The following is a 20,000-nucleotide window of genomic DNA, read 5'->3' as shown; positions in this document are numbered from 1 at the left end:
TCCGTTTGTGTGTGTCCTCACCCTGGTCCGTTGCTGGGTGTATCAGCTGCTGTTGGTCATATGAGTTGAGATCGGACATCAACTCCTCCTCAAGCTGCTCAATACACTGCAGCAGATCACCAACAACTACACGCACATAGACACACACACTTCAGTAAAATAATGTGCCTGCTAAGATCACCAACCGCTTAATACACACACACACACACACTTTAGTAAAATAACGTGCCTGCTCAATGCGCATTGATCCCCAACGACGTCAAAAACATATATTAGTTAGATAATGCACAGCCAGACACACAACACAAACACACACTTGGGCAAAATAAATGTGTGCAATGCCTCTTCCAGCTGCTCAAATACACTGCAGCAACTTAAACACACACACACACACACACACACACACACACACACACACACACACACACACACACACACACACACACACACACACACACACACACACACACCTTAATATGACAGGGTAGGGTCACATATATTGCCACAGATCCCCAGAAACTTCATACACACATTAGCTCCAGAAACTTGGTTTACCTTCCGCTTCAACTCCCGTCTCCTTGGGTTCCATTGCCGTGATTACCACCTGGCCCTGACGATGCTCGGGTGACGCTGAGGGGCGTAGGCGTACAGGTGATGCTGATGGAGGGGGTCCCATTGCCGTGGTTACGGCCTGGCCTTGGTGATCATCAGGTGAAGCGGAAGGTAGCGATGATGCCGATGACGACGCGAGGGGAGGGACAGGTGATCGAGGGGGTGACACGGGGACCGAGGAAGGGGTTTGGGAAGGGGATCCTGTTGCCCTAGTGGCCGCCTGGTCCTGCCGGTGCTCAGGTGAGGTTGAGGACACCGAGGGAGAGGGGGGAGGGGGAGGCGAGGGGGGTGGCAGTAGCACCGTGGGAGCAGCAGCAGGAGCAGCAGGTGGTACTGAGTTCAGCAGTACAGAACTCTGTAGTGATGCTGAAGATGATGATGATGAAGGTTCATTAGAGTTCGGTAGTGATCCTGAGGGAACAGGCAGACATGATGACGGTGATGATGAAGGATTATTAGACGAAGATAATGATGACGATGATGCATGATGAGATGAAGAGGATGATGATGATGATTTAGGTTGGGGAGAGGAGGACAGGGGCACACAAGGCGACGATGATGATGATATTGCCACTTGCGGAAGCTCAGAGGAAGATAGTCGATGCCACAGTGATGATGATGATGATGGCTGTTGTTGGGGTAATGACGATGATGGCTGCAGTTCAGGTGGGGACAGCGGCGGCAGATATAATAAGGATGAGGAGGCGGCAGCGGCCAGCTCTGACGGCAGAGGGAGCGGGGGAGGGGAGGAAGGAGGAAAATGGGGCAATGATGATGATACTGATGGTGTGGGGAGGGGAGATGAAGAAGGGGGAGGAAGAGGAAGGGCTGCTGCAAGTGGTGGAGAGGACATCTGCGGCTGATGAGGCGATGAAGATGTCGTTTCTGCTGTCGGCGGTGGATGAGACGAGGAAGATGACGGAGGAGGAGGCCTGTCCTTATGCATGGGCACGTGCACATCATGGGATTCCTGCAAATCAAAATAACACATGTGTCAGTGTAACAGACACACACACCCCGTTATGGTATACACACACATATTTGGTAGATGTTAACACTAACACTTACTACAACTAGGATGCAGTTACTATAAACAAAGATAACAACACTTCTGCCAGAGCTTTTAGGAAGACTCGTTTTCAGAAGAAAAACCCCTTTTTGTAATGAAAGGCACTAAAGAAGGTCTTCATTTTTTTGTAAATAGCTGGGTATGTATAAACACTGTCTTGTGGTTACCTTGGTGATGAAGGACAGGAAGAGCATTCCCTCTATGTCGTCCACCGCCAGCTGTGGTGTCATCTGCTCTTCCTCCACCTCCTCCTCCTCTTCATCACCCTCTTCCTCTTCGCCTTCTGGCTCCGACATGGTGGAAATGGTTGCCATGGCGGCGCCGGATGTGGCGGCACCTGAACTGCGCTGTGCCATCACAGTGATGCGTCCCTTATGGGATGGCTTACGCGGCGGCGACTGAGGAAGAGTCGAGGGCAAGAACACACACACACACGCACGCACACAAAGTGTATAGATAGGAGTGTATTAGTTAAAAAGTTTAAACAGAGTAATTAACTAACCGTATATTGATAATCTGTAGATAAAGGTGTTAAACTTAAGTTATTACCAGTGTATGAGTTAAAAAGGTTAAACAGTGTAACTAACTACCGGTGTGTTGATCTATAGATAAAGGTGTTAAATAGTATAACTATGGTTACCGGAGTGTTGATGATCTTGCGTGGCCGCCCCCTTGCCTTCTTCAATGTCTTAGGAGTTCTGGGCGGAACTTTGGCAACGGAGGGTGCAGAGTGTGGCGTTCCGCCCGCGGGCTTCTTAGAACCGGCAGCGCTCCGAGGAGCAGGCTCTTCATCTGATGAGATCATCTGCTCATCGCACTCCAGCCCTCGCCTCTGATTGGATGTCTTCTGTAGCCCTCGATTTTGATTGGATGTCTTCTGTAGCCCTCGATTTTGACTGGATGTCGTTTGTAGCCCTCGATTTTGACTGAATGTCTTCTGTAGCCCTCGATTTTGACTGGATGTCTTCTGTAGCACTTGCTTATGATTGGATGTCTTCTGTAGCACTTGCTTTTGATTGGATGTCTTCTGTAGCATTTGCTTTTGATTGGATGCCTTCAGTAGCACTTGCTTTTGATTGGATGCCTTCAGACCCCGTGATGCCCACCGACTGGCGGAGGGAAGAGAAAGCCTATTCTTACCACTGAGAGAGAGAGAGAGAGAGAGAGAGAGAGAGGTGGTGGTGGTGGTTTAAATTATAAATGCGTCGTCATTACCATGCATTGTGAGAGCGTAATAGTTTCTTAGTGTGCATGGCTGGTTTGGTCATATGGCATGGTGGACTGTTGATAATTTTGACCTGGCCCTCCCCTCAATGGTATCTGTCCTCCCAAATGGTATCAGTCCTTCCTCATCACATGTGGGGGGACTCTATGTATGTTGTATTTCAAATGTGTCATTACCATGAGAGAGCAATAGTTTCTCAGTAGTGTGTGTGTGTCAGGGCTGTACAGTGCAAGCATTTGCTCACATATTGCACCTAAAATGTCATTGTGCGAGAAAGAAAAATAAAACAGACGCACATGTGCGAGTATGTACTTCAACCCTTTTGCATTTTGCTCCTCAGTTTGAGTGCGTGATTGCAAGAGCTTCGCTTTTTTCCATTACCAAATGCCTAGGTGTATCAAAAAAGATGGTCATTGCTACTTGAATTCTGTGTTGGCTGTGATGGAGCCACGTCAGCTCACGTAGCTCAGAAAAAAAACCAGCCTTGCACAGAACCATGGTGGCATCAACAGTTACAACGCGCACACGCTTCATCTCCATCTCGTCCTTCTCTCCCAGTCAAGTTTTCTGTGCCAATCACTGTGTGATTTAAAAGACGTCTCTGACATGGCGTTTCCCAAACCGCCGTCATCACAATGACAGGAAAAAGTGAGCCTGTTGGATTAGTACATAGTATGTTTAAGTCTTAGTCCATCAACTAGTTCAGTAAGCATGCGATTACATGATGGGTCAATGATGAAGCAATAATGATTATAATGATGTTAATAATAATACTAATATTAATAATGTGAACCGTGTGATTTCCTCTCCATTTTTGATGCACAGAAATGGCATAGATTAGTGCATGAAAATGAAGTAACAGCCCTCTTTAAATAAATAAATAAAATTACTCAGGGTTTCTCCAAACTCCATCACGTTGTAGTGAAGGTATGGTCACCTTTCACCTTGACTTAAAAGATAGGCAACGTGTGTGTGTGTGTATCACTTATGAAACTGCACAACACAGACCTTTTTCATGTGGTTACATATCTGATTCTGGCTGACCCTTCACCCACCTTGACTAATATGTTTGTTGTGGAAAACACTGCATCATAGCCTACTCTCTACATAATTGATGCAGTAAGCAATGCTGCAATAAGCACAGTATTTTAAATACAAAAAACAAGAAAATTCACGAAATGTTATAGTGCTCCTAACTTTTTCCATTTAGGAGCACCTGTGCTTTTAGTGAATAAGCTAAGCCCTGTGAGTGTGTACACGACACTGCCTCCACTGGGCTTCAGTTTTGATTATGAACCATACATGTCAGACAGACACCACTGTAATAAAAGGTTTGTCTAGGAGCCCTTCATCATGACAAAACTGAGTAGATGGGAGCTTAAGTGTGGGACTTAACACGTTGGGAATTGTGTGAACCTATTTTTGCGAGGTAATTCAAAGATTTTGCTTGAAATGACACACTTTGTTAGCCCAGCAAGCCAGGCTAATGAGAAAGAGAAATTCACTATTTTACCAAAAGTGCATCTCCTCACCCCTTGATGGCCACCCGTGTGTGTGTGTGTGTGTGTGTGTGTGTGTGTGTGTGTGTGTGTGTGTGTGTGTGTGTGTGCTCACCCCTTGATGGCCGTGTGCCCCTGAGCTCCCCCTGCTGGCAGGCTTTTGCGCCGTTGCTGCTGCTGATCTCCATGGGGACTGTTGGCGTGGCGCCGGGCGGGGGCGTGACCAGGGGCGTGGCTTTTGCGTATGCGTGTCCCCTTGCTGTCATACATGCCACTGGCGTTCCGCAGCTTCTTCTGTGCGTTGGGGTTGTGCTGGATCTTGAGGCGTGAGCAGTGCGGGTTCTGGTAAGTGGTCACTGCATAGAACTCCGTCTCCGGGAAGGTGAAGGTGGCAGCCGCCGGGTCATCGATGTCGACTGTGTTGCCATGACGAGGGTCAAAGGGCACAATGTGGAGCTGCGGCATGTAGCGGCGGTTGGGGAGTAGGGCCACCAAGTTCGTGTTGTCATGGTTATTCCAGTCGTTGGTCAGCTTGAAGGACCTGAACGCCACCTCCTCCCGGCTTAGCCAATGGGCACCAGTGGCCGGGGACAACGGGTGCATGAAGACTCCGGAGTCACGGTCGCGATCCGCGTCCCGCACCACAGAGACGCGGTCCCAGCCCTCATGTGGATCCCAGCGGTATCGGTGCTGGTCCATTATCTAGAATGCCAGGTGGAGAAGGAAGAGATGTCTTGACTTGGTTTTCTCTCCTTTTTTCTTTATCTCTCTCTCTCACTCCATCCATCTTTCCCCCTCTATGTGTCTGTTCTCTCCCCTGTGTTGTGTGTATCTCTATCTTTATCTCCCATATGCTAACTCTTTTCAGGCAACTCCAAGTATTAAGCAAAGAGAAAGGAAAATTAAGAAGCTAAGTTAATGAAGGCTTTTTAATCTTCCTTCGTATGTGCTTGCTATTTGGAGTTTGGATTAATCACTTTTGTTGAATTGGACTGACCAACAGCACCCAACAAATTCATGAAGATGCTGTGACTTTAAAGTGGGACAGTAAAAAACTGCATTTCAAAGTCTTTCAAGTTACCAAGTGTTTACATTAGAGGTGGGCAAACTTGTCCGTTTCTCTATCTATTCAGTCATGTTGAAATTAATTCATTTGAAACATAATGGATAATACTAAGCCTGCTGCAAGAAATTAAGACAAACCTTTACTGAATGTGATTGTAGTTGTCAATGCCACTCGCATTGCCATTTACTTTTACTATATGGCTGCCGACCCCGCAAATGGACAAGGTTGTGTGTGAAGTGGAAAAGATAAGTGCATTAGGTAGACACATAATTGGAGTAAAAAAAAGGACTTGAAATACAGATGATAGAAACAGGCATGAAATACAACGGTGAAAACCAATGTCATTTCTCTGCAAACATGTGTCCAGTCTGACAGGGTATAGATCCAGGCAATTATCCAAAATTAACTTACCGTAGTGATAATCCTAAATGTCTATTCTGTTAGCTTACGTGGTTGAGGAAAGCAACATAAACTAGCGATTTCTGACTGCCCTATTATTAGAAAACATTGAGGTTTGCTCATGAATAAAAAGCAACATCAGTCAGCATCTGTTCACTATTTAGGAATAGCTAAAACAGGCAATCAGTTGTCTTGAAATTATGACAAGTCAGTCATTGAACTAGCGCTAATTAGCTTGAGTTGCATTTAAAACATTGATCGAGGTAGCCGCCTAGCGGGGATGTTCCCGTTTAGTAATCCACATTTTGGCCATGCTTTTGTGATTTGAGGTTGTAGATGAAGCGGTCTTTGATGGCTAAATGGCATGTTTAGTGATGTAGATCTCCAGTGTGTTTGCTGTGAGTGTGTGACAGAGTGAGAAGTGAGAATTGTTGGATGGACTTTAAAATTCAAACCAGTGTATAATAGAAAAAAGCTATATTATGCAGCACAATGCAGTTCGTGCTTTAATAGATAGCCTACAGTCATTAATAATCTACTGCTATTGCAATAGGCCTGCTACAGCAATACTGCATACATAAGGGATGTGTGATCTTCAGTGTCTGTTAGCAGTTAGAAATCACAGCAATCACATTAGGAAAACATTACATCCTATGTTTACTCACAAAAGCAAATAGGGAAAGGCCTTTTCTGGATATTGTAATGTTGGTTAAGGTGTTACTCGAAGAGCTCAAAACTTGTTCAGGTGGTCTGAGATAGAGCTTAGATCGGGCCTAAAGAATGAAACCCGACCCTACCGAGCCCGCGCTCATTCGAGCCCGGCCCGGACCGGCCCATCACATTAACTGTAAATTATGAGCCAGAGACCGATTGAAGCCCGACCATTACCTAATATTGTGGACGTTATAGCTGACGGTGTCAACTACAGTTTTAAGCTGTTTGAAGTGAACCAAACACATTTGTTAACATTTATCTTGATAAACAATACAACAAGGACGACAAGTGTTGCATATGTGTGTTTAAAAGCATCCAGATGAATCAAAAACGGCCAACAATTTAAGCGGAGCATGTTGAGTCCTATCGTCTTCATGCTGTAAACAGATCTCAAACTTGTTTACTTTTCTCATGTCATATACTCTTGCCTTGAACATTTTGATGATGACCACTCCTGGATTGTAAAGGCAGATTGCAAAATATAGATTTTGCGTCGCCTTGTCAGCTGATGGCAAATTTATTTAAACCGGAGAATTGGTAGCCAGACGCATGTGGAGGCGAAGCATCTACAGAAATCTCAGACTAAATTCTTTTAAAAAAATCATATCCCAATAAATTACCAACCAGATGCCTAGTGAGACTCCGTCAGTCCGTCAGTGCCAATAGCCATTTTGGCCGGTGATGAAAAAAGTTACAAAGTCTTGCATGCACTGTCACTGGGACTTCTCGTGAGTATATCGTCCGCTGAAATGCTTAATTTGACCGTCTACTACAGTAGCCTACTTGGATATCCACTACCATTTTTCAGCAGAGGTAAAAGTGAAAGTGATTCGATGCTGCGCATGCCATTGCTTTGAGTCCCAAACAGACTTCGCAACTGGGCATGAAACGGTTTTGAAAATGCAATGCCCTTCGTTGTGTTCACTGATATATTGGTTAAAAAAAACAACAACAAAAAAACCTATAAACAGAAGTGTTCCTCGACAGCAGCAGCAGCCAGCGTGAGTCAAGTGATTGGGAAGCATAACGTTATTGGGGACAACGGCACTGTTACCTGCTTGGCAGTTGAGGGAAAACTGCGCATGATGCTGCCTTTTGCAATTTCGTAGTCTGACTTGTGCAACTTTATAGGCTAGCCTACACATAAAGAATATTGTTTAAAAGCATCCAGGTAAATAACAATAGACCGACAATAAGCGGAACATTACATGCTGACTAGTCCGTTTAATATCGTCTTCATCATGCTGTAAACTGATCTCAAACTTCTTTACTTTTCTCATGTCGTATACATCTGTCCTTGGTCATTTTGATGATGACCACTACTGGATTGTAAAGGCATAGCAAAATATAGATTTTGCATCGCTTGTCAGTTGATGGTTAACTTATTTGAACCGGAGAATTGTCAGTGGTATTTTAAGTCAGACGCAAGTGGAGGAGGAGCATCGACAGAGTTCTGACATGGGAGACATGCGAGTGCCTGGAGGCTTTCAAGCCCACAGCAAAATCCCAGACTAAATACTTTTAAAAATCATGGCCAAATGCATATGAAACTCAGTTTGTTATTCGCCAAAGTCGATTTATAGGCGCCATAGCGCCCGGCAGTGTCAAGCCTTGAAACACACATGCGCGTGCGCCAGTCAATTCAGCACAGCAGTAGCCTATTACGCTTGCCAGTGGAAGAAAACTGCTCATGCTGCCTTTTGCAATTTTGTAGTCTGACTTGTGCAACTTTGCAGGCTTCACACAATAACTTAGTGTTTAGAATATTTCGTCTAATTATTACCCAACAGTTGCCCGTTTTTTTTAAAAAGCTTGATCGCGTCAGCGGCCCGGCCCGATCCGACTCGAGGATAGTGATGGAAAATACCGGACTGACCCGGCCCACGGGTCGGGTCAGGTCGCTTCGGGCTCGGGCAGAGAATCTAAACTCTAGTCTGAGCACAAAATGTTGGAGAAGCACTGCCCTAGATCAGTGTTTCCCAACCTTTTTTGTCTCGCGTACCCCCTAAACCTCTTAGTTGTGCCATGAGTACCCCCTAATCCATGTTTTATATCGCTTTCTCTGTCCTGATGTGACTGCTCCATACCTTGGTTATAATAATAACATCTTTTCAAGTACCCCCTACAGTGTGCTCGCGTACCCCTAGTGGTACACGTACCCCTGGTTGGGAAACACTGCCCTAGATGATGCCTCCAGTATCCTGCCAAGTGCTCTGATCGTCCTGAAGCAAGCATGTGTACTTGATTGCACAAGGTTGCATGCATAGTTATAGGCACACAGCAAGCATGTCTCCGGCCTTAGTTTACTGATATGAACATGTTTACAATAGCATTTCTGCAATAAATATATTACTATATACATATACTACAAATGCACTCAAAGGAGGACAGCCCTCTGACAAGTCTTCCTGCCTTTTTTTGTGGAGTCAGAAAGTAGAATGTCATAAGTCATCATGTCCCGCAATTCAATTTGAGGTCACTAGGGGCATCTAGATTTCTAGGCTAGCAATGGTGAAGAAACCTTTGTTTTTTTTAAAAAAAAATCCTGGTTCTGGATCGTGATCCAGATCACCACCAAAATGTAACCACTTGTTCCTTTGGTCATTTCCAACAACTCCACAAAGTTTCAGCCAAATCCGCTCGTAATTGTTTAAGTTATCCTGCTGACAGACAAACAGACCAATAGACAAATAGACAGACAGACAGGACAGACAAACAAACGAGACCGAAAACATAACCTCCTTGGCGGAGGTAATAATCTACCTGGAAGGTCATGATGAGGAAGTACAGGCGCTTTGGGTCAAGTCCCGAGATCTTGTAGTGGCACGCTGGGAACATGCACCGGCCCGGCTTGTTGACATACATCTCCGTGCCAACCGCGTGGAACTCCCGCCAGAGGTCCGAGTTGGTTAGAACCACACGCAGTTTCTGATTCGGGCTCCTGTTGGGTTTGGATGGCGTCGCCGGCATCTTGCGGGTTTTGGGCGCAGCCACCATCTTGTTACGGGGCTTGACAGATGCCTTGGCGGGGTACCCCCCACCGCCGCTGCCGTAAATGTCCATGAGCGAGGAGCCATAGCGATATGATGAAGACGATGACGAAGAGGCACTCCAGTCCCCATCATCGTCGTCCTCCTCCTCCGCTGAGCTCGACAAGTTGCCAAACCAGTCCTCCATGACCTTGGATGACCTTCAAGATGACCTTGAAGATTTACTGGATAAGATGCAGAGCAACGACCTGGTGAGCACAGCTCACTTTCTGGGAGGGGACAACACAACAGGACATCACAACAATTCAGTATAAGAGGAAGAAAACAAAATTGTACATTCAAGAGCAGCTAAATTCGTAAAAAATATGAATTAGCCATTAAGTGGTAAGCACACACATGCAGATGCGTATTACCAACTTATAAAACAATTGCATTGCAAGATTTAATTTTTCCTACTAGAAAAACAAATGGAAAGGAATGTGTGCTAACATTTGACTCAGAGAAACTGCCTTTCACTTGTCCCACTAACTGGTAATTCACACAAACTTAACTTTAAAAATGTGTTTGAATGCCAGTGCATACAAAAACATTATTTGAGTAAGTTGCCCACGAATGTCCACAAAAGTGAAATAAACAAAACACGCCAAACACACTTCCTGTTTGCCTGTCGTAGCTAGCTACTTCTCTTCAGGTGGGGCCTGAGATTATTTGGTCGACGCAGAATTTACGTTTGCAATGTCACACCATCTTAAAACTTATACAATGAGAAGCAAACAAATTAACACACCAGTACAAGTCAAACAGCAAAACTCTAAACGTAATGTAGCTTAAGTTAGAGATCCATCCATGAAAACATGGAGCTAAGATGCATTTTCTACATGTAGCAGGTTGCTGCGTGCGCTATAGCTAGCCGTGCCGTGCTTGTTTAACTTTTTTGGTTTAAATGTTGCGCCTGATGTTCCCTTGAATTCATGTTAGCGTGCATCAGTGCGCGACACTGCAAATACTAACCAGGTCTAAGTGTGGTCCAGCTTCAGTCTCGCAGAGTTGTTTCACAACTCCTGATCATCGAAGAACTTCTTCAACTCTGCAATGGAGACCAACGTCGAATTTTTGCTGCTCACAGCGCATGCACGTAAACCCTCAATGGCGCGTGATTCCAGCAGTAGAACGAAGGGAGCGGGAATCCATCTCGACCCACACGAGGCGTAAACTCGTGCGCACAACACAAAGTCAGCTGATAAACACGCACGCACACAAGTCGTACCCTCTTCAACTCATTGAATCATCTCGTGCAATATTTGTCCCAGTATTTCAAATCCTTCTAATTTGCACTTTTTGTAGGTGTTTCGCACGAGCTGAGGGAAACACCAAAGCACTCTTTCTTTCCCACACACACACACTCAAACATCCGTGCACACACGAGTGGTGACGTCAGAGTCACCATGGTGGCGGCTATTCGGATTGGACAATGCACCGACTCCCTGACGGAGAAAGTTATGCCACTTCTCCCTGATATTTCACCATTAAATGTTCATGTCAACCATGTAGTGCTAGGTCTTTATCAGTTTTTAATAATCATGCAACAGACCCAGTGATTTGGCATGCTTCTGTTTATGTGCCAGGCCAGCCTGCAGGCTACCACTCCACCGTGCGTCTTCTGTGGTCAAAATGGCCAAGGAAAAAAAGGCGAAAAAACAGGAGTGGCTGGATCAAGGGGATGCGCACCGTCTTGAGAAAAGTCGAGTTTTAGCAAGCATGTTTGTCCTACGAATCACATTTTCTTTTTTAAAAAAAAATATTATTATTATTATAAGCACATCAATATAATTGTATTTTCCACAATGCACTTTTACATAGTTTTTTTTTCCTTTAGTTGTCGTTGTTTAAAGCAGGCCACTATACCACAACCAGGCAAATGGGGAAAAATAGCCTAAACCTGAGGAGGGACGATGATTTGCTGCTTTTGGGGTTTTGCAGAAAATGATCAGCCAAAAATGGGTCAAACAGACTGCTTAGTAGCATTGTAAGAAAATGTGTCACCTGACCACAGTGGCTAGTTGGATAACTTGGACTACGTGAACGTGAACTACAACAGAATAAGATAAAAATTCTTCGATCGTGGTAAATAAAACGGTCAAAGTTCATTCTTCATGAGTTGTAGAACTGACGTGTCGTCAGCCTGCTCAGGTTGACTTCCTGAATGTAGCTACATGAGCTAATAGTCAAAGCCTTGTCAAAAGGATCCATGCTCACTAAAAGCCCAAATGTTCTTCAACCATTTGGGGCGCACTGGTCTTCAAACCTGGCTTGTTTTTTCCGCTCGGCCTCAACCCTTTTGCGTTCGAAATAGTGCACATAAATGCTGCAGGCATTTGCTGCACCAACTTGGAGACCAAGTGCATTGAGCTAGCAGGCTGCTAATAGTTAAACTAGCTAACGCTTGCTATTTTTTCATGCAGTGATAGCCGATTGCATTGAATGGAGTTTGGTTGATTTTTTTTTTTTTAGGTTTTCGTCCTAATAAATATCCCAATAAAATAAAATAGGTAGGCTAAACCTTGCTTTGAGCCGAAGGCGAAGTAGCCTGATGTGCGTGCACTGTTGTTGGCACCCATGGCTCTTTATGGCAGAAAAAGAGACAGACCATCCTGTAGCTTATAACCCACAAATATATTTTCCGCATTTGACCGTCTCCCGCCGTTCAAATGACTCTCGTGTAGGTCTAATTATTTTAGATGTTTATCAAAAATGTGTAGGCCTATTCGGTGCTACCACGTGACCGCAGCATTTTCGCCGCCGTTGTGCATGGGCTTGGCACATCCAACATTGTGACAGCAAACCCCTTTAAAATTGTGTGTCAGACAATGCATTGTTAGATATTAAGTGGCCTATTGGAAAATAACGTTGGCAATGCAATCTTCCTCAGATCCAGCAGACTGTCTGTCTGTGACCACGGACGGACACACTGTCTTCACTGTGTCTTCATCTACAACATTGATCCGGGCAGACACATACAACACTAGTAGGCTAGGCCTAGGTCTGAAATAGGCCAGCAAGTAGGCCTATCTGCACAGTTGTGTTTTTTCACTAGCTAAACTGAATATGAATAAATAAAAAATGAATATATAGGCCAGGGGTGTTTTTGTTCCTGTTCTAGCCTACCCAGATAGCAAAATGTTTTTGGCAGAGTTTTGGGCCAAATTGTGTCTTGGCCTTTTGGCTGGCTTCGGTTTGAGTCCCCGGGCCAAAAGTGGCCCAAATTTGGCATGCCAAAACCAACCAAACCCAGCCATAAATTGACCAAAGTTCACCCAAAACCTATTTGGGATTTCCACGTACAGCCTTAAAGGCCCCAAAAGGAATTCCAGACCCCACCCTTCAGCCAAAATGCAGCCATAAAGTACCCATAACTGTCCCAGAACTGCCATAAATGAGCCTAAATACTGCCATAATGTACCCATAATTCAGCCATAATGTACCCATAACTCTCCCAGAACAGCCATAAATGACCCTAAATACTGCCATAATGTACCCATAATTGATCCCAAATGTAGCCATAATGGGGCCAAATGTCACTTCTTTGTCTTATAAGTTTCCCTGTATACTTAAAATGTAAGTACCGTATACAGAGAAACTTATAAGACAAATAAGTGACATTTGGCCCCATTATGGCTACATTTGGGATCACTAAATATTCCTGTTTTATTGTTGAAAATCGCACATTTAATAAATGCATGATTTTCAACAATGAAACTGGAATATTTATGCATCTAGAAAAAAAAAAAACCAAGACAATTAAATACATTTCATTATACTTTATTGCCTCCAAATGCTGTGACTGGTTAGGGTGGGCAAGTGGCTGGATTTGATGATGGGTATAGCTGCACGGCAGGTGGTGGAGGACTGGGTGACTTGATGGGTGCTTGGATGTCTGGGTACAGGCCTCTTGTTTTCATCTTGGTCCCCTGGCCAGTAAAAGCAGGTACTCTATTGCCACATAGAGGTAGGTAGATCAGATCAGATTCGCGACATCTAGGAAAGAATAAAAAGATAAACCAAATTGAATTACTACATGCAAAAGTAACTTTGAAAACAGTGTGGCATTACATTTTTTTTTCTTCTTTTATTTAACCTTTATTTAACCAGGAAAATAAACCTCTTGAGATTAAAAATCTCTTTTAACAAGGGTGTCCTGGCCAAGTGGCGGCACAAATGTACTTGATTAATAGAGTAATAGACGGGAGAGGGGGGAGGGGTGTTATTAAAATTTGGTACCTGTTTTTGAGATCCGATTTGATTGACCACTCCCACAGGTGACTGCAGTGTCCGTTCGCAGCACAGCATCTGAAAAGAGAATATAGATGTTATTTCATATTTTATACATTTTAAATGACATGAGTAGTAGGCTACAGTAGATTGTACAACCATCTACGGAATTGTCAAAAGTAAAAGGGAGAAAAAGAATAGGAAAAAAAAACAATAATCAATCAAACAAAACCCTGCCAAAACATATAACTTGCACTTGAGTATATAGTAGCCCACTGATTCTAAGATCAGAGTACTGGTCAAATTGGAGTTTTTTTTTAACCTAGCTTTTAGGTTTTTCAATAACAACAAAGCAGTAGGCTATCTATCTCATTGGGTGTGCCTACAGAGGAATAACTGGTGAAACAGTCTAGTCACTATGTTATATCATGTGCCATTGTTAAAGCTTTCTGATAATTAGTAATGCTCCCACTACCCTGGACTTGTCAGTAGGCATATCTGAGGTGTTTTTTCCCCCTTATTCAGTCTTTTCAGAGATCCTGGTCTGGGGGCAGGCGTTCGTTTACATTTCACCATGAATTCACTTCTACTTTTACCTTTGACACCTCTAGTAAGCTACTCTCTGTGTTGAGGTATTACAAATGTTAGAGCAAGATTACATAGGCCTACATGGGCCACATTTCTGTATACGGTTTACCCCCTGTTGTTGATAGCTGAACAATACACACTGCCTTAACATGTTAAATGTTAAATAGCCAGCGCTTAAACACAAACCGACCATTGCATTACCCAATACAGACGTATACTTAAAAGCAGTTACATTAAAAGCAAGGACTTTCACAACGAACGAAGATTAGACCAGAGAGAGAGGTTAATAAATTGTGGAACCAACCTGTAGTAATGCCTGTCAAAAAACAAGTTCCTCCACCGGGTGACTTCAGCAGCAGCACATCTGAAAAGACAATGTAGAAAAAAGCAGATTCACTCGATTGCTTCAGTAGTAGGCTAGAATTACAGTGAGTCCAACACTTTCCGTGACAGACAGATATTGCTAGATAGATAGTGCTCTGCTTTGTGCCGATAGTAGAAGATGCTCCATGCCTGAGTTAGCTAGCTCCCGGCTTTTTGCTAGCTGTCGTTGGGCAGTTAGCTGGGATACTGCTAGTGTTGTTGTTCTTTGATTGAAATTCCCTTGGCATTGATATCTGAAAGTGAATTTCAACCACAGAACAACACTTAATCAACCGTTACTGAGTATGAGGGTAGCAACTAAGATTAAATGTCACAGTTGTGTGTCACAGACGTTTGTGTTTTAGCTCCTGTTAAAAGGTCATCTAAGTTTCAGCGCATAACACGGAAACCGACGGTCACAGACCTATGAAATCAACATGAAAACCGATAACACAAAATGCCTCATCTCTTAAGTCATCGGCGGTTGTATTTAATATAAAAACGTGTCAACTGCACTTACCTGCATAAACTGAAGTCTGACACACACTGGCGCTGGGGGAAACTGAAGTGAGGCAAGCACGAGTTTCTCTTGACAGTTGATTTTGGCAGTCTTTTGGGTTGCCGTAAGCGCACCAATGTAGAACGTTGCTGTCCCGCTCTCCACCCGAGGTTCAGATTAACCTGACACATGCCATAACCTGGCCATAACTCATTCATTCACAGTCCGCGCGTTTTAATGTGTTGTGGGAACCCATAAACAACCCATATTTTAGCCAAATCTTTGTTTTTTTTGCTTTCCAGAGGAACGCCCCAATTCACTGGCGCCCAGGTCAACCATAACCATGCCAAAATTTTGCCAAAAGCTTATGGCTTGCCAAAAGGAAGCCATAAATTGCAGATATCTGCCAAAACAAAGCCAAAATATCTGCTATCTGGGTAGTGTTGTGTTGTGTAGGGCCTAGCCTACTGGAAAATCCACAAGAAAAATGGGTAGCCGAGCCTACTTACTAAAATATTAGCCTACTTTTTAAAAAGTTTAAGTCTCTGAATCCTCAGTTAAAGTGTGTAGCCTATATAGGATTCCTTGCCTACTAATGTACAATTAAATGTAGGCTAAGTAATGAAAGTTAAAGTAGGCCTACAAGTAAAAGTCAAAGGTAGGCTACTCAGAATTTTCCAACATTTTTAAAACGTGAAAAAATATTAGGCTAGTTCAAACACTGACCATGCCTATTCCATAAATACTTTAGAAAGAAGGTTTTTATAACCTTAACTGACGTGAATAGGCCTATAGGCAACGTGGGAAGAAAGGGTAATCCCTCTCTGGCACCTTAAAGTCACAGGGCAGTGGTGTAGTCTACGTAGAACGCGGGTATACGGAGTATACCCACTTCTAAATTTCAGGGATTTCAGTATACCCACTTAAAATTGATTGATCACAAATATATACAGTATACCCACTTCAAAAAATGCTCAAATATACAGCATACCCACTATAAAAAAGTAGACTACACCACTGTCACAGGGCCTATAATTTATTAAGCATTTTAGGCCTATGACCTGTTGAATAGGCTATCAAAATGGTGCCATCACACGCACATTTTTTGAAAAAAGGTTCGCACACTTCTTTGGAGAAGAAAAATCCAAAGAAGTGTGCGAACCTTTTTTTCAAAAAATACGTAGGCCTAATCTTTTTGTTCAGCACCAGGGATTGTGCACAAGCAACTCTCTACAAGCCATCACACGCACACACATTGACTGTTGTCCTTATTATAAAGAAGGAGACAAACATGTAAGGAGATATAGGCCTATTTTTCGTAATGAGTAACTATTTGGCAAATTAAGAGTGTAGGCTATTGGAGTGAAAATACACAATTTATTTCAGAAATGCATATTGAAGTAAAATTGAAAGTAATTCGAAAGTCCAAAAAATATGGTGTAAGGTGCACTGTGGGATGGTGGCCAGTAGATAACAACTAATAGCAACTATTCTGCTCATTGAAAGTGTGCTGCCTGTTGCCAAATTTGATAGCCTATTTTCATGAATATTTATACAAAAAAATAAACTGGTATGAAACTAGGATAAACTGGTAGCCTATAGCCCCACCCGGCAGTGGCCAAAATTATTTTTGCCTGCGAGTGGGTCTGGCCTCTGACAATGCTCCAGGCCCTGAAACTAGCAGACCAATCACAATGCAGAATATTTGATTTGAATCTTTGGATGCTTTTGTTTTGAATCTTTGGATGCAAAGCAGGCAAGGTTTTGGTCAGAGCGGTGGTGGCCTATAGGCACAGACACGGTTTGAAAAACAATGGGTTGTTCCCATCAACAATCTTCCGATGTCTCATTGATCGGGTCCTCCAGACTAAATATTCACATTTAATCTCACATTTAGTCTGGTTTGCCAGGACCTTTTGGCCTATTACAGGACAGTGTGAGAGTAGACAGGAAATGATTTGGAGAGAGATGGGGCAGGGCCAGGAAATGACCCCGGCCGGATTCAAACCAGGGTCCCCGTGGGCAATGTAAGCCCAAATGTGGGGAGCTTAGCGCGCTGTGCCACAGCGCCCCCCAAAGATCCACCTTTTCATGTATGAAAAGTGAAGTTTTCCCAGTCATAATGAATACAGAATTTGATGGGATAAGTATTGGTGAAAAAGGAAACATTTGTGAATGGGCAGCATGAATTCTGGAAATACACTATTGCAAATATTACACAGTGCACCTTTAAGTAGGTCTAAAGTAGTGAAGGATTTTTTTACTTTGTCACTGGTATGCTGGAAAGTCTGGAAAGCTCTGAACATCTGGAAGTCTCATACAAGATGACATTTGCTTGCAGTGTCAAAAACTGCAATTTTTCAGCAGTATTTTTGCAGACTACTAGTAGGCTATGTTGTCTTAATGAATGCTTAATGAATGAATTAAACCCCTATCCCAAAATCCAACACCCTGTTTATCAAAAGCATCACTAACTAGAAATGCACTCAGAGAGTGCAGACCTCCACCAAGGAAGCTGTTTGATAGAACATTTGACTATGTTTCACCCTATTTTTATATTCCCCAAACGCAGAGTATTCGGGAGGTATGGTTTTGTGTGCGCCGTGTCCGTGCTGCCGCCACTGCATAAGGTGTTTCGTGTTAACGCAATAACTTTTGAACGGATGTGTGGATTTGTCCCAGATTCGGTGTGTTGACCGTGCAATTACACCGCCGGCTAAAACGCTGCTGACTCCTGCCTGGAAAGCACAGGTCAGGGGCGTTGAACGCGGCAAAAGATTCAACCTGAAGCGTTCGACCAGGAATCTCTACCAACCAAAGCTCGTGTTTAGAAAAATATGAACATTCCATTGGCTGACGCCTGCTGGCGCCGAGCTCATTACATATTCTTAGATAAAGTTAAACTTTTGCCGCCCTCGGCTTTTGGGGCGGTAAGCGGCTAGGGCGTCAGACTTGTAGCCCAAAGGTTGCCGGTTCAACTCCTGACCGGCCAGGTTGGTGGGGGGAGTAATTGCTCTCCCCCATCCTCCTCCATGACTGAGGTACCCTGAGCATGGTACCATCCCGCCGCACTGCTCCCTTGGGCTGCCATTGGGGGCTGCTCCCTTGGGCTGCCATTGGGGGCTGTCCCCTTGCACGGGTGAGGCATAAATGCAATTTTGTTGTGCAATGTGCAGTGAACACTTGTGCGCTGTGGAGTGGTGTGTCACAGTGACAATGACAATTTCCCAGGTGGACTTTCACTTCCCAGTGGCGGACTTTATTACATAGGCATACAGTAATGCTTTGCCTTATCTAGCAACTAAAGGTATCTGGATATTGTCCCCCAATCTCATCACATATAATTTCAATGTCCATGTATTATTTAATCAGTGTTTTAATGACTAAGTCTGTGAGGGGCCAAATAAACTTTGCCTTTGTTCTCTGGCCTCAGGTTTGAAACTGCCCTCCCTCAACTGATGATTTGAATTTGCCCTTGCTATTGGGTCATTCTATATGACCTCACTTCCTGTAAATTCCCTGTAAATTCAGATGTTGGCCTTTGTTAGGGGCTCTTCTTTGTCTGTACCTGTCCCTGTTAACAGGACTGGATATGGGCCCTAGGCCTGGATATGGGCCCTAGTGGCCTGGCCTACTCTCTCCCTCTCTTTCAAGCCAATAAAACTTGTATTTCTGTATTCCAACTACTAAACTAGATCTGGTCTTTACTATTAAATAGTAGTTAAACTTAGATACTATCACATGTCATAGGCATATGGGTCAAAGACAGTTTTTTTGGGCTCAGACGTCAGGTGGCGCAACACAACAGCATCTAATGTCCATAAATTAATGAGTAGGCCTAATTGGTGGTTGATATGCTGCAATTAATATGCTTCTTAGATCCACTTAGTCCACTAAAAACAAACAAACAAAAATCCATACAATAATGCCACTGGCTGTTGTTGTGCTGCTGATGTGTGCTACTGCTGTAGCGTCACTGATCCATACATAAGTGTCTTGTCTTGCTTTTAAAAGCCTTTCTAGGAACGGGCATTGAAAATTAGGTCTGGCTACAAATGCCATGATGCTTGCTGTTGGGCTGTTACACAACCTGCATGTATCTGACCCTATCAAATAAACTAAACTAACTAGATTGTCAATTTCTTAACATGCACTGGTCATACAAAGAATTTAAATTATGTACCGGACTTTCCCATGCATAAACATATAAATGCTTTAGGTATACCCGACATAGACAATAAGACATGCAGACATTTAAGTGCAAGACTGGACAACAGAAGGCAAACAGTAAGAAAATATGGTAAAAAATAGAGGTATTTGTGTTCTGTTGTCCAGCATATTATAAGTTCTAGAGAGCAGAGGGCTCACTGGCACCAATTATACAGCTCCCATTGCATTGGCATAATGAGACCAAGGAGGCCAGAGAGGGAACGCAGGTCTCTACAGATGAACACACACAGACACACACACACACACACACACACAATCATACCCCCCCACACACACACTCAGAGGTATCTACTGATGAGTACACACACAAACACACACACACACAAACACACACACATGCACACACAAGCTGATGAGCACGGTGACGTCAAACAAAACGTATTAGAGCATCCAGGCAGAAGGACACACGGAGTGTGTGTGTGTGTGTGTGTGTGTGTGTGTGTGTGTGTGTGTGTGTGTGTGTGTGTGTGTGTGTGT

At 43.8% G+C, this 20,000-nt stretch overlaps 1 protein-coding gene across 1 annotated transcript in view; it reads right to left on the bottom strand.

The window, feature by feature from the left end:
- LOC134468989 (uncharacterized) overlaps window positions 1–10,972 on the bottom strand; it is a 34,387-nt gene extending 23,415 nt beyond the window's left edge. Inside the window, exons 1-7 of the mRNA XM_063222958.1 lie at window positions 10,586–10,972; window positions 9,348–9,843; window positions 4,521–5,107; window positions 2,322–2,823; window positions 1,849–2,079; window positions 556–1,582; window positions 22–126 (exon numbers count right to left, since the gene is read on the bottom strand). Of these exons, the coding sequence (XP_063079028.1) occupies window positions 22–126; window positions 556–1,582; window positions 1,849–2,079; window positions 2,322–2,823; window positions 4,521–5,107; window positions 9,348–9,761 (2,866 nt within the window). The 5' untranslated portion in view covers window positions 9,762–9,843; window positions 10,586–10,972. The remainder of the gene's footprint in view (window positions 1–21; window positions 127–555; window positions 1,583–1,848; window positions 2,080–2,321; window positions 2,824–4,520; window positions 5,108–9,347; window positions 9,844–10,585) is intronic.
- Between the last annotated feature and the right edge of the window lie 9,028 nt (window positions 10,973–20,000).

This window comes from Engraulis encrasicolus, chromosome 18 (genome assembly GCF_034702125.1).
Source record: "Engraulis encrasicolus isolate BLACKSEA-1 chromosome 18, IST_EnEncr_1.0, whole genome shotgun sequence".
Classification (NCBI taxonomy): Eukaryota; Metazoa; Chordata; class Actinopteri; order Clupeiformes; family Engraulidae; genus Engraulis; species Engraulis encrasicolus.
Note: the sequence above shows the minus strand (reverse complement) of the source record. Positions and strands in the feature narration are given on the sequence as shown.